At 42.0% G+C, this 15,449-nt stretch overlaps 1 protein-coding gene across 1 annotated transcript in view; it reads left to right on the plus strand.

The window, feature by feature from the left end:
* The window catches only part of MSH2 (mutS homolog 2), an 82,506-nt gene extending 79,082 nt beyond the window's left edge, over positions 1–3,424 (plus strand). Inside the window, exons 15-16 of the mRNA XM_045445968.1 lie at positions 1–176; positions 2,977–3,424. Coding sequence (XP_045301924.1) covers positions 1–176; positions 2,977–3,147 — 347 coding nt within the window. The 3' untranslated portion in view covers positions 3,148–3,424. The remainder of the gene's footprint in view (positions 177–2,976) is intronic.
* Positions 3,425–15,449: the final 12,025 nt, after the last annotated feature.

The following is a 15,449-nucleotide window of genomic DNA, read 5'->3' on the forward strand; positions in this document are numbered from 1 at the left end:
GTGTCTGTGACCAAAGTTTCGGGATTCATGTTGCAGAACTTGCAAATTTCCCTAGGCATGTAATAGAGTGTGCTAAACAAAAAGCCCTGGAACTAGAGGAGTTTCAGAATATTGGCAAATCACAAGACTATGGTGAAATGGAACCAGCAGCAAAGAGGTGCTATCTGGAAAGAGAGGTTTGTCAGATTGTTTTTGTAATTATTTAATTCTGTATTATATCTATCAGGTCACCAAGATGAGTTATTTCTTCCCTATGTGATTCTAATATTTATTTGTTGATCATTCATTGTTGGCTTTCACTTAGATTTCTTTGCATGGCAAAGACTTCATTCATCTCTATTATTTTTCTTTCTACACTATGTACATGACCAAAGGAGAACATTTCAAAGTACCAGATTTAAAATCTTTGACGACAGGAATATTAGTCTAGGTGTGTGTTTGTTTTAGAGAGAGAGAGTGCACATGCATGCACAAGCTGGGGAGGGGCAGAGGGAGAGGGAGAAAGAATCTCAAGCAGGCTCCAGCTCAGCGCGGAGCCCAACACAGGCTCCATCTCAGGACCCTGAGATCATAACCTGAGCTGAAATCAAGAGTTGGATGCTTAACAAGACTCAGCCACCCAGGCGCCCCCTTTAAAAGTTTGTTGTGTTTTGTGTGTGTGTGTGTGTGTGTGTGTGCGCGCGCGCGCGCGCGTGTGTGTTTGCTTGCTTGAACTTAGGATCCTGACTGAGATCAAGAGTTGGAGGCTTGGGGCGCCTGGGTGGCGCAGTCGGTTAAGCGTCCGACTTCAGCCAGGTCACGATCTCGCGGTCCATGAGTTCGAGCCCCGCGTCGGGCTCTGGGCTGATGGCTCAGAGCCTGGAGCCTGTTTCCGATTCTGTGTCTCCCTCTCTCTCTGCCCCTCCCCCGTTCATGTTCTGTCTCTCTCTGTCCCAAAAATAAATAAGCTTTAAAAAAAAAAAAGAGTTGGAGGCTTAACTAACTGAGCCACCCCTAGTCTAGGTTTGAAGTAAGTAATTCAAAGGAGTAAAAGATGTCTGAGCACTTTTTTGTTTACTTCATAAACAAATAGATCAAATCCAGTTATTTGCATATTTACTCAGTGCTTAGTTAAGATGATAACAAAGAAAGAAACATAGTTCCTGCCTTCCAATTGTTTAGAATCTGGCTGGGGAGATAAGAATAATGAATATGTCATAGGGTTCCTGGTTGGCTTAGTTGGTAGAGAATGTGAGTCTTGATCTCAGGTTTGTAAGTTCAGGCCCTATGTTGGGTGTAGAGATTACTTGAAAATAAAATCTTAGGGGTGCCCAGGTGGCTCAGTCAGTTGAGCATCCGACTTTGGTTCAGATCATGATCTCGCAGTTTGCAAGTTTGAGCCTTGTGTCCAGCTCTGTGCTGACAGCTCAGAGTCTGGAGCCTGCTTCAGGTTCTGTCTCCGTCTCTCTCTGCCCCTTCCCCACTCATGCTCGCGTTCTCTCTCTCTCTCTCTCTCTCTCTCTCTCTCTCTCTCTCTCTCTTTCTCTCTCTCATAAACATGAACAAATTTTTTTTTAATCTTAAAAAGAAAAATATGTCATAGAGATTAATTAAGTGGTATATGACTAATGTTTATTCTGGAAAGCTCTTTGTGGGCAGAATGTTTCAGTTCTCATGGGAGAAGTTCATTTTAAGTTAAGCCTTATCTCTAAGTGATGGGTGAAATTTAGATACTAGCACAGGAAGGTATAAGCATGTGCCCAGTGTATTTTTTAGACGTTAAAGGATTCTCTGCAGTAATGAAAATAAAAGAATCTTAATTCACTGCTAGGTCCTGGCAGCATTTACTGTAGTTATACATTGTGAACTTCTTGTCATGTCTTTAGCTTTAACCAGTGAGTTTTTGGTGGTGTTCTTTATTGAAGGATAGATAATTGTTACAGTAGATTATTGTGTATGACTTTTAAGCTTTGAAAAGGCCTAGTTTCATCTGTTGTACCTATACTGGCAAGAGAAACATATTCTATCTCGTTGCCAGTTTTAAGTTTGGAAGGTTGCTGTGAAATGGTCTTGGTGTCACCAGCACACCTAGTGGTGATCTGGGGTTACATAGGTTCCTTCATGTAATTCCTGGTTTCCAATTAGAACAGAAACCATGTACTTTTGATAATACTAATTACACTTTTTTGAAAAAATTTTAAGCTAAAGAAGATGCTCAGTCTAGATTATATCTTTATTTGAAAAAGTGCACTTGTTATTTAATAGAGAAATATTTCTTCATTTCTTACCATTTGAATATCTACCTTTCAACCCTTAAGGTACTTATCACCAACTAGCTCCCTGTATGAAAAACAGGCTTTTTAGTTCTGCTTCATATGTGACGATAAACATTTACATAGTACTTACCTTTGCCAGGCATTGTTCTAGGCACTTCTAAGCACGCATATTCACTCTCCATTTCTCCTAACAGCCCTGTGGAGGTTGGTAATATTATCATCCCATTTTATGGATGAGGAATGTGGGTTAAGGGATTTGCCCACAAATGACATGGCAAGTAACAGCCATGTTTTTTAGAATGGCAATAAATGGCCAGTAAAATAATACTGATTTTAAAATTATGTGTATGAGTACTGAATTTTCAGTGACTATTTATGCCTTACAGTATTTATAAACCTTGAGTTCTTTTTCTCCCAGAAGACTGTTTATGCATCGATTATAAAAGGTGAGGGATTTGGAAACTATTAAAATATTCAGCCCCTTTCATTAGCAGCTGAAAAGATATTTATAAATGTCTTTTAATAACTTGCTATTAAGAAATATGGTCAACTAAGGCCTTTGTGTATATTCTATATAGTGCACACTTGTAGTTTAAAGAATAGTCTTTGAATATTGGGTGGTGTGTTTAGATTGAAATTTAAAGAAACAATTCATTACAGTTCAATGTGACTTTTTAAAAAGACATTTTAAAGACTAATGGATCATTCATATGTCTTTCAGCAAGGTGAAAAAATTATTCAAGAATTTTTATCCAAGGTGAAGCAAGTGCCTTTTACTGAAATGTCAGAAGAAAACATCACAAAAAAGTTAAAACAGCTGAAAGCTGAGGTAATAGCAAAGAATAATAGTTTTGTAAATGAAATCATTTCACGAATCAAAGTTACTACATGAGGAAATCCCATCAAAGGAACGAAGATAATATTGATAAGCTATGGTCTGTAATACTTTTGTATTGTTTTTATATTAACCCTTTTTTTCATAGTGTTGGCAATTTGATGCCCATGGGATATCACCTTAATAAAATATTTAGTAATACTTTGAGTATAATTTCAAAGATCTTTATTTTGAAGAATGAGAGCTGTAACTGAGGAATACATAAATGGACATGGGCAATAGTAGTCAGTGTGTGGAATTTTATAAATAAAATCATGTAGTTTGTGAAATTTGATATGTGTTATATTTCTTTGTAATAAGACTCTCTATTTAAACATTTATTTATGTTTTTGAGAGAGAGTGAGAGTGTGGGGGGGTCAGAAAGAGAGAGACCCAAGTAGGCTCCACACTGTCAGCGCAGAGCCCCACACAGGGCTTGAACTCACAAACTGTGAGATCATGACCTGAGCCAAGATCAAGAGTCTGATGTTTAACCAACTGAGTCACACAGGCGCCCCTGTAATAGGACTTCTATATGTGTTTATTCCCAAATGGTATGGAAGAAACAAGTAGCACCCAAAGACTTTGTAAAAGTAAAGGATCTTCAAACTAGAAGGAACCGTGGAAATTATTTCCCTTGATTCCCCAGAGTGTCTGTTTGTTGGCAGGAGCTAGGGTAGCTGGATACACATTAGCCAAGGAATTTGTTACAAATTCCTTATTTCCTTATTTTACAGGAAAGAGATGGAGTGGTTAAGAGTTAGTGGCTAGCTTGCTGAATATGGGTGGGGGGTGGGAGGACCATCTTTTCAATAAATAGTGATTGGATGATGGGGTATCCATATAAAGAACAAAGTGAAACTGGATCCCTACTCCATATATGAAAATAAACTCTAGTGAATTTTTTTATCTAAGTGTACAAGCAAAACTGCAAAGCTTTTAGTGTTTAGTTTTATATTTCTGCAGAAAATAATATAGGGAAGTATATTTTCATGATCTTGGCTTTGGGAAAGATTTCTTAAGTCACAACACCACCCACTCAGCTGTATTGAAACTAAGCACTTTTTTTCATTAAAAGTCATCACAAAGTGAAAAGACTTAGATCCATGATGGGAGAATATGTTGGTACTACATAAGATATCAAAAGATTTATTACCAGAGTATATAAAGCACTACTATACGGTTACTAAGAACATGAGCACTTAAGAGTCTTATTACAGAGTCGGTCGTGCAGGAGCCATCGCTCAGGGGCAGGTCCGGCCTTGGGGCTGGCAGGCTGAGTGGAAGAAAGATGGCAGCAGCAATGGTGGCTGGTGGGGCCCCTGGGCTGCCGGGTCCAGTGGCACAAGGATTGAAGGAGGCATTGGTGGCTATGCTCACCTGGATCCTATCCCCAGTGCAGGAGGTGCAGTTTAAGTTGCTCGAGGTGACAGGGATAGCATAAGCACGGTCACCTGCAAAGGTTGCTCCTCAAGGATTCAGACACATCATGTGTCAGGCACTGAGCTGAGTGGAAGGCAGCCACACTTGGAAAAAAGCTGGTAGTGGAGTTTTCTTTTTTTCCTTTAGCTGTGGTTTTTGTGGTTCTTACCAACCCCCATGAGGTAAGGGGGGTTTCTTCAGAGCTCTACTCAGAACTACCTCCTTTCCCAACCAAATTCTATTTGCAGTTCTCCCTAGTAGTAGTTTCCATGACTATCAAAGCACTGCCAAGTCTCCTGTCTCTCTAGTAGACACTTAAGATGGTAGTGTATGTTTCTTAACTTATCCTTTGTCCTCCGTGCTCTCCTGTGGATCTTTCCTGCTAAGCCAGGTTTTAGATGGATAATGTTTTTGCACAGTGGGATGAAAGAGAAAGGGGAACAAGGATAATGAGAGAGAGGAGCAAAAGACTAAAACACCAGAGAATGAGTTAGGGAAGGAGGGCAAAAGCTTTCTTAGAAAGGAAGTCCGAGGATACCATTTTGGACTGGATAAAGGTATACTCAAGAACCTAAAGTCAGGGTGAAAACCCAGATTGACAGAATGGGTCTGTCTTACTTCACCTAAAAACATCTTAATACATCTCAATAACAAAAAGATAATCCAGTTAAAAGCCAAAGGATTTTAAGAGATTTTTTCCAACTAAGTTATGCACATGGCCAATAAGCACATGAAAAGATGCAGGGTATCATCAGAAAAATGCAAATCAAAGCCACAGTGAGCTACCACTTCCCACCCATTAGGATAGCTAAAATCAAAAGTCATATAGCACACTTTGATGAGGGAGTGGAATTCTCACATACTGAGAAAATGTAAATGGTGCGGTCCCTTTGGAAAACAGTCTGGCATTTTCTCACAGTTACTGTATAACTCAGCATTTTAACATCCCTAGGTATATATCCAATAGAAATAAACATGTCCACACAAAAATTTGTACACAAAGTTTATTAGCAGGGATTGTTCATAATAGCCAAAAAATAGAAGCACCCCAATTAGTCAAGGCCAATGGATGAATTAATAAACATAAAACATGTGGGATATCTATACAGTGGAATATTATTTGGCCATAAAGGGAATGAAAGTGATACATGTTACAACTTGGATGAGCCTTGGATGGACAGGAGTTGATGAAGCCAGACACAAGAGTTTATGTATTACATCATTCCATTCATATGAGTGTAGAATACCACGGAAAGAGGGGTTTAGCAGTTACACAGGGCTGGTGCACAGAAAATGGGTAGCTGGGGAGGTGATATGATAGCTAAAGGGTATAGTTTCCTTTTGAGGTGAAAATGGTCTACAATTGGTGGTGGTTGCACATATCTGACTATACCAAAAGCCATTGAATCGTATACTTCAAATGGGTGCATTGTATGCTTTGTGAATTTTACCTCCATAAAACTTGGTTTAGAAAAAATCCAGACACTTTACCCAAGAGAAATATAGATGGTCCATACATGAAAGGTTCTTCATTCACCATGTAGAAAAATGAAAACTGCTGTATTCCCCCTTCCTCTCTACCAGATTGACAGTCATTCAAAGTGTGACAGTGCCAACAGTTGGTGAGGATGTGGGACAATGCTGGTGGGAATAATTCTCTAGTACAGCTGAAAATATGCATGTGACCCAGCAGTTCTCCTCCTAGGTGAATACTCTAGAAATGCTTGTGCATGTACTACGATGAGTATACAAGATGTTTGTGATGGACCCTAACTGGAAACAACCCAGCTATGGAAATGAGCTCTACAGCTATACAAAATAACGTGGACGGAATCTTAACAGTAAGCAAAATAATGAGAGATAAGGAATAATAGTTTTTCCCCATTCATATGAATGTGAAAAAGAGGTAAAATACTGTCTATTCATAGAGGCTGAGAACATTGAATATGTAAGTCAGGAGAGTAGTTGTCTCTGGAGACCCAGGTGCCGATGGGAAGACGGCTCCTATAAGGCTTCCAGAGTGCTATGCCGTTCTGTCACCTGGGTGGTGGTTATACAGGTGCTTGCTTTATAATTCTTGTTAAACTGCCATTATGTTTGGTGTGAGAACAAATGAAAATTTAAGGCCAGTGGGCCCTTTAAAATGCTCATTTTAATTTACCATGCTCTTTTTCATCATCGATAGTTTAGAATGAGTTCTATCAGGTTTTTCTTTTTTTTTTTTCTGGATCTCAGAAGCTTAGAAAGAAGGTGAACTTACAGAGGAAAAATTTAAACGTGGAAATTTTTATTGGTGACAAAAGCATTTAGTCATTTCCAAGTGGAAGACTTTTATATAATTCAAAAGCAATTTTAAAATTCCAGTGAAATATTTCACCCCCTAGTTAGCCCTGAAAGTGTTTTTAGGTTGCTACACAGAAACATGCATAAAATGGAAATCAGCCCATGGTTTTAGTTGTTAGCCCTACAAGAAATGGAGGGGGGGGGGGTGTTGATGCTACGAAAACGGAGTCTATTGAACTCCGATAAATCAGGCTGCTTTCATTTCTCTAAAAGAGATTTAGTGTTTAGTTGTAAGATGTTTTTGAAAATGAAAAACACATAATAGAGCCCTTTAAGATATTTCAGACTTAAGCTGAGCTTATTACATGAATATGCTAATGAAGCAACCAGGCCTTCAATTAGAGTCCCCTTCCTTTTGGAATGGTGGATGTAAAGCAAAAGAGAGTTGCACTTAAAATTTTTAATTGTAATGTGGTTTGGTTTTTCCTCCCTCAGACATGAACTTGGATAATACCAGAGTAAAGCCGAATATATATTTTCCAAGATTTAGAACTCAGCCATACTGTTACCAAATGAAATCTGTTGGCCACATAACCACGTTTCTGAGAAAATCCATGATTTTTGCATTTTTTAAAAGTTAGCACTAAGAATCCATCCAAGATGCAATTGTTTTTGTAATTAATTTGATTTCTTTCCCTAAAATACTGTTTTGAGGATAAAAATTGTAACAGAACAGAAGAAAGATGTTTTAGGATAGATATATTTAAAGAATAACTTTTTCCCCTTAAAATCTCAATGTTCCACATACTAAGCACATCCTGTTAGACTCCTTAAGTATTAAATGCATCTTCTATCCTTGGTCTTTCTGCATTTAGCTTTTTTGGGAAGTATGTTTTTACCCACAGCATATGGTATGAGCTGCTGATTCAGTATTGAGTGGCTCTTTTAAGCTCGTTAGCTACATTCTGTTGATCAAAATGGTGTGCCGAACAGTCAGAAGAAAAACCAGTTCCTGATCTGAAATAAATTAAACACCGCTAATCAGCTTATGAAGAAGAAGAAATGAGTAAAGAAGATTTTGTAAGGAAATGTATCATTGCCTTCCTAGGCGGGTGTGTTTGGGTTAAGGGGGTAGGGTGTGGCTGGGGACGGGGATGAATATGCCCAGAATGGTACGTATAGTTTTAGGCTAAAACTGGAAGTGGAGCCCAAATTAAAATAATAGTTTTCTGCCTGATGTTCTCCCCACTCCACTTTTCCTTGATAGATAGAGCTGCTGCTTTCTCTTAATTCTGCTTCAGAATTTACCCATTTTGCCTTCAGATGTCTGTGATAATTCTCTTGCTTGGGTGTCACGGAGAAAGTAGTCCCTTGTAGAAAACGTCACATTGCTGGTAGCGATGCCTCCCTTTCTCTGAAGAGGGAAATGGGGAGCCCTCGCCTTGCCTTTGACACAACAGCTTCCCCGCGTCCCTGGAAGCAGTGTTTCATGGTGTCAGACAACATTCAGAACATGGTCCAAATTCAATGTATGTTAGCATATTTTTGCTTTGGCTTGTGGTTTGTCCAACAGAAGTGCCCACACACATCTTTCATCCAGCTATGTGGGAAATTCAGCTGTGGCATGAACAATATGAGATGTTGGACAGCCTTCACTGGACCATCCTGATCTTATTTCTAGACTTGGTGAATAGAAGACCTGCTGTTTTCCTTTGGTTCACCTCAAAGAGGTAAAGAGAAACTATAAACTCCTTTAAATGGTTAAATTTAGAAGGAAGGAATATTCTGTCAGTGGACACTTAATTAGTTCTAAAGAAAGAACAATGGCAGTGAATTCCTTGGTGTTCAGAACCAACCAGTAAATGTAACCATAGCAATTAACCTGTATTATCATGCTATTACTAGTGTGTTTATTTCCTAGAATTTTGGTGACACGTAACTAGCAGTTAGTTTGATTTTACAAATAGTCTTGAATGGAAGTAGTTTAAGACCAAATTAAGCATAGTTAAATCTAAGACAGTGCAACTATTTTCAGTTCAGCCGCTGATCTGAAAATTTAATATGCACTGTCCAACCAGTGAGATGTATTTTATCCATCCTCTCTTCACATAATGATCAGGACTTCCTATTTAGTATCAATTTTCATGGGATATTTTATTGTTAAACATTGTGTGGCTCAGCCAAATCAATCATGAAAGTGACCTTACACATTGAATCCTTAGTATTACAACATGGATGAACAATTTGGCCACATTGAATACTTGATGAGTATCTGAAAAGGACAAGGTACTGTGCTGGGTTCCTCTCAAAGCTCTTAAAGGTCAACACTTCAGTCTGCGCTCCACAGAGGACACCTAGGCTCGGAGGTATGGTGACTTGTCTCGGTCACACAACCAGTAAGTGGCAGAGCCGGGATTTGCACCCCAGGAGTACACGTGTCTCCAAAATCTGTACTTTTCCCCCTTTCCATTTAGAGCCTTAAAATATAGTTAGGAATCTGAAAGGCACACATGTGATAAATTTAATCTTTCTAAATATTATTTAGTGTCAAAATGAGTGGTGTAGGCAATGGAACAGGAGTTAAGGAAAATAGAGGGAGGTGTGGTGCAGATGTTAGGTATTTCTAATTCTGTTGTGGAAGCTGACATTCCTGTGGAAGGCTTCTCTCTGGGCTGCTGCAGACACAGCAAGAGGTGTCCAAGCACTGAGGCCCTGCTGCCCACCTGGTTTCTGGCTACTATAAGGTGACTCTCAGGGGCTTATTAACCCAAAGGATGCCGAGAAGCTAAGAAGCTACATTCTTTCAGAAGTTTACCGGTCACCAAATACTGACATCTAATCAAGTGATTGCATTGTACTCTGGACAAAAGATTGTTTAAATGAAAAGAGATGATCAGCCAGAAGCTTGCAAAATGGGAGGATGAAATGAAAAGTCAGCAGTGTTTATAGCAGGACACTGAAGCTGGTGCCCTCAAGTGTTCTGATCACTTGACTTGGAGGTTATGTATGTTCCTTCTTGAGCCAGGAATGTTTTATCCCGCCTATAGGGAATAACCCTGGAGGTTCTCTCAATCGCTGTGCTCTAAATATGTTCCTAGTGAGTAAACTGATGACTAAGCCTGCACAGGCCAGGACATGTGGCTGAGTTACAGTGAGCGGCAGTGTGGTATATCAGGAAGGCTGTTTGGGTTGCTTAGTCCCTGCTTCACCACTTAGCTGCGTGACTTGAAACCGCCCCACCTTGGATTCCCACCCCCCCCCCCCTTCTGTGTTTTAAGGGGTTGCATTGTTAGAGTCAAATAGCCACACCAGGGCCAGGCAGGTGCAGGGTATGGAGGGTAGCCCGGTGATGGTGAACGTCCAATGTGAAAGCATTCAAAACTTTAGAAACATTGCTGGCCAAGAGAATATGTGTGTAGGTCTGACTTTGTCCAAGGGTCACCAGTTTGTGTCCTCTAGGGCGGTCTAGTATTTCCTGATGATATGAAATGATTTTTGCATACCTGCTAAAAAAGGACTCAAGCCTCTGTTGCAGCTTGTCTATGCTGGCATCCAAATAGCTACCCTGAGGTGGTCCTTGTCCTCGTCCTTCTGTCTCTAAGCACCACACTTCTAATCTAGCTGGCCATTCTCTCATCAGCAATGGCACACGTGGCTGCTTTATTTTCTATGACTAGCTGTGATCTTAACATCCAAGTATGTCGAGTAGAAATATTCGTTGATGATGTTTTTCCCTGAAACTCTTCTGGAGGTCCCTTCACTAGAATCAGACACGAAGAAAAAAGACCCAGTGAATTCTAAGCAGGTAGAATGAGGGAGGATGTCTGGTTACCTGGGAAAGGAAAGGCGAGGTGTCTGGATCAAAACAGCACCTCCAAGTCTCCATGAGCTTAAGTCCAGGCTTTGGGGAGAGTGGGGGGTGAGGAGATAAAGCAAGCTGTAACCTTTGGAATTGGCTCTGACTTAAGTAACCTTCATGATTGAAAAATAGTAGCTTGAGGGGTGCATGGTCGCTCAGTTGGTTAAGCGTCTGATTTCCCCTCAGGTCATGATCTGACAGTTCATGTGTTTGAGCCCCACATCGGGCTCTGCTGATAGCAAGAAGCCTGCTTTAGATTCTATGTCTGCCTCTCTCTCTTTCTCCCACTTTTTCTCAAAAATAAATTTAAAAAAACATTAAAAAAAATAAGGAAAAATAGTAGCTTGAAGCAAATCCAGACACCAATCAGCTGGGCGACAGGAATCCCTGGAAGGGTAGACCTGCTGAGTCTGAGTATAGTGGAGGAGTATGGGGTTCAATTAATAATAGCAACAAAGAAAAAGAAGCAAGGCGGCTTGGATTATCAACTCTGGAGACATCAAGACTCAATTTTAAAAAAGTAAATATGATAGAGTAATGCCCACTTCAACTATGAATTTTGCTCAGTTATAATAAACAAGCAATTTAAGAAAAATAGTATAAAAAAACTCATATATTTTAAGAGCATAAATCCGCCACTCTTTCTGTAAGATAATGTCTAAAGTTGCAAAATAAAGAAGTAGCAGTGTAAGCATGTTATTATAAAATGTGGAGACAAATGCCACCAGATTCCAGGAGCTGAGAGTGGCTACCTCTGGACAATGAACAGGGCAGTACTGAGAAAGGGACTGCAGTTTTCTATTATGAACCTCATGATAATACAATTTCTTTTTTAAAAACTATGTAGTTTTTAAAACTTTTAAAACTATAAAGTTTTAAAAACTTTCTTTCATGTAAAAGAAATCCAGAGGTAGGAAGTCTAGGTAAATGTAGGTGGCTCTGCGGACATCAGGGACCCTGGATCCCTTGAGCTTGTTTCTCTGCTGTGTGCAGCTTCTCTTCTCAAGGTCCCCTCATGGCCCAAGATATGACCAGGGCTCCAGCCATTGCACCCACATTTCAAGCAGCAGGAAGGAAGAGCTTGTAAGGATGTTCTTCCTAGTTTTAAGGAAACATGGAATTTCTACGCATTGCTTTCACTAGCATCTTCTCGGCTGGAACTAAGTCGCATGTCCACGCTGAGGGGGCTGGGAAATGCCGTCTTTTAGCTGTTCGCCCCCCCCAAAGGGCAATTGAGCAAAATTCATTCTGTAAAGTGCATTTTGGGCATGGCAAGGGATTTTTAATTTGGTGTTTATGTTTCTGCTTCTGCCCACCATCTTTGTAGCCCCACCTTTACTTTAATATTTATTTCCTCTCAAAGCATCATTTGGCTTCAGTTCTTTCCTTCTCTTTCCCATGTAATAACTTCTTTGGACTCCACTCTGTTCTGTAATCATGTTTCCACTGAATCCAACTAACCTACAAACTCAGGACTTTGTCTGTCTTGACCCCAGTTCTGAACACAGTAGGCATAGAGTACGTTTTTAGGAAACACCTATGCACGGAGTATGAACTCTGGGGGGACCTGGATTATTATTGACACCTTTGAGCCTGGACTCTGGCGTGCCCCAGTGTATATACCTCACCCTCTGGGCTGTCATGAAGGGTTGTGGAGGACTTGGACATCGGCTTGGCTGGAACAAAATGACCTGCACAGAACAGACTGGTAGAGTGTTGAAGCCAGCATGCAGAGTTGGGGTGATGGGCCCCGGGTCTCATGGCTGGTTGGTGGCGGAGCTTCCTGGATGGTGGGCCTCCTGATCCTTAGGCGGCGCCTCCCACCACAGAACTCCATCAAACACTGAATTCAAGGCAAAGCCTCATCCCACGGGGTCACTAAGAAGACAGAAATGGATAATACATTTTTACGTATTCAGAAATTGTTTCTCTCCTCCCCTCATCTTGGGATTGATTAAGTTAGCTGGAAATGATGCACCTGGACTGATTTTTGAGCACCAGGTTTAAGTGGTAATTACTGTTCTTATTCCTTGTTTATAGACTTTTGGAAGACGATAATACTTATTAAGATGATCCTTTTCTCTCCCACACACCCCCACCATTTTTTCGCTTGGTGTAGAGAACTGAGGAGCCAGAACATAAATGAGCTGGAAGAAAGAACAGTTTCTTTTTTCTAGGAGTTGTGTCATATTTCTAAAGGGCAGTGCTGTAAATACCGTCCTCCCCTTGGGGAAGAAATCGTGCTTCAAGGACACCTAACCGGAGAGCAAACTCCAGGGGAAGAATGGCCGGTTTGGGATTTACACAGTCATTGGCCAAATTCCTGCCTTCCCAGAATCTTGCTGACAGAAGCCCAGAAGCCCAGCCCAGGGTCACCTCATAGGTTTGGTTTTGTTTTTTGTTTTTTGTTTTTTGTGTTTTTTTTTTTTGAGGCCGTTTCTTTTTTCTTCTGACTTTTCTCAGTAGATATTTGTGGCTTTCTTGAGGACACTGTCTTTTAGACGGCTTGAAATCAATCCGTGCCTGTCTCTTGGTTCCTTCTTACATGAAGTAGACTCCTATTTGTCCTCAGCTGGCCTCATGGTTTCCCAGGCAGCCCTCCCTCCAAGTCTCTCAGGGATTAGAGGGCAATTCCATCTACATGGGTGGGAACATTTGGTGAGCTTATAGGGGCATCACAGCGCCCCCCGGAGCTAGTCCCATGATGACTCCTGCCCAGGTTCTGTAGTCACACTTGGTGAGGTCCCAGGTGACAGCTCAGAGAGGGAACCACCTCCTGGGAGCCCTGGGGACTCAGCTTCTTATTAGCTTTAAGATGTCCTCTTGTATATCCCACCTGGGCCCTGGCAGCCCAATGGCCAAGTAAGAAAAGTCCCAACCTCCTTGGCCTGAAGCTGAGTTGCTTCCACTCCACATGTAGCTTTTACCCTCTCTGGTTCCTCTTGTGGAGCTTCCAGATCTCTGCTGTTCTGGCCCCAAATGCTCCCTTCTCATCCAGGCAGCCGAAGGACCAAGTTCCTGGAGCACTTTCACCACTTTGAATGTCTCAGGCCAGTTCTCCTTACCACACACAATTCAGTCTTCCCTTTGTGCCCAGGCCTAGCTGTTTCCTGCTCTCAGCTTTGCCTGGACTGGCTCCTGCTGTCTAGCTTCACCCCTTTCCCTGCCTTGGGGAGGACATGTTCCCTAGAGGAAATGGGGAGCATGTTGACCCAAAGGAGTGAAGAAGGGGTGCTGGGCTGAGAACAGCATGTCCATACACTTCCTTACAGGAGGCAAGGATTTGAAGAGATACGGCAGGAGAAAAACTGAGCAGTGTCTGCTGGTCTCAAGCCCTCAGTAACAATCAGCTGCTGCTGACTGGTGGTGGTGGCGGTGGTGGCAGTGACGGGGAAGAGGAGGAGCAGGAGGAGAAGGAGGAAATGGAAGGAACAGGAGCAGGGCTCTGCTGTGCTCTGTGCCTTGCTTCAGGGCGGCCAGCTGGTGGCTGAGTGGGATATATGCCAGCCTTGGCTGCACTGTGCCCTGGCCCAGGCTTTGTCTGCTCGGAGGGCCGCCTCCTTCTCATTCCCACAAAGGACCTGTATGAGCAATGATGGCCTCTAATGGGGAAAAAAAAAAAAGTGTCTTTGTGTTGGGACACAAAGAGCTAAAATCCCTGAACTCACAAAGGCCAGAGCTGGAAAAATGATTCTGAAATCTTGTAAAGGAATGCTGAATGGGAGTGTGAATTTCTGGCTGGTGGTGTAGTGAAATTAGGAAGGGTTTGGGAAAATCACTTTCTAGAAGCCAAAAGCTACTGAGCCTGTGTTGGTTTCCAAGTGGAAATCAGCCTAAGGCATCAGAGGTGTTACTTAAGGCCTTAGCTGGGGGACCCAGGGAGACCCTGACCTAGGCTGAGGGGAACTGAGCGTGGACAACAAAGGTCTAGAGGAAAGGAACTAAAGCCAATGAGCACCCAGTCTGCGCCATGAACTCTGCACACAAGCCTATAATTGATGCGGATGCAGAAATGGAGGCTCTGAAAAGGGAAGTTACTTGCTAGAGGTCACTGAGCTGAGTGATGGAAGGATGGCTTCCCCCCATACCTCCTGCCCCCGAGTGCTCACCGAAGAGCACTGTCAGAATGAAACCAGCCGCTGCACTCCCCCTGCACCAAGCAGGACACAGAGATTTGAGAGCTGGGGGACTTTGCCCAAACGTGCTTGGCTGGCAGGGTGGGCGGCCATGTTGGCTCCTCAGCGTCTTTGTAGAGATCTTGCACTCAGATTCCACCTGCAGGGTGAGTAGTGGTCTGCTGAGAATTCTGAGTGTTTGATTTATCATGCTGATGGGTCCTTCTTTCTCACTGTGGCAACAAAATTTGTCACATTTTCCTCTTTCATGTTTGAGAAATGCATCTCCAGGCTGTTTATTGGGCACTTTTATAGCAAGATACTTTCTCTCTAATTCTTCCTGGGGTTGAGGACTTAGGTATGGGCCAGACTCCCTTTGTGGGGAGAGGTGTCTAAGGGGGTGGAGGTTGGCTGCTGATGCTGAGCCACCCTTCACCCACCCACTCACTTGCGCCCTGCTGTGGAGGGACCATCAGGCCTGAGGCAGCTGTCTTTAACATATCCATCACCTTCTCATTTAGCTCATTTTGCTGGTTTCAGAATCCCTCATGGAGGGTTCAATTAAGATCTTGGAAGGAATCTGGGCTGTGTACATTGTCCTCAGTGGAGCAACTAAGAGATGAAAAGAGTAAAATGAAAAG

Source organism: Leopardus geoffroyi, chromosome A3 (genome assembly GCF_018350155.1).
Source record: "Leopardus geoffroyi isolate Oge1 chromosome A3, O.geoffroyi_Oge1_pat1.0, whole genome shotgun sequence".
Classification (NCBI taxonomy): Eukaryota; Metazoa; Chordata; class Mammalia; order Carnivora; family Felidae; genus Leopardus; species Leopardus geoffroyi.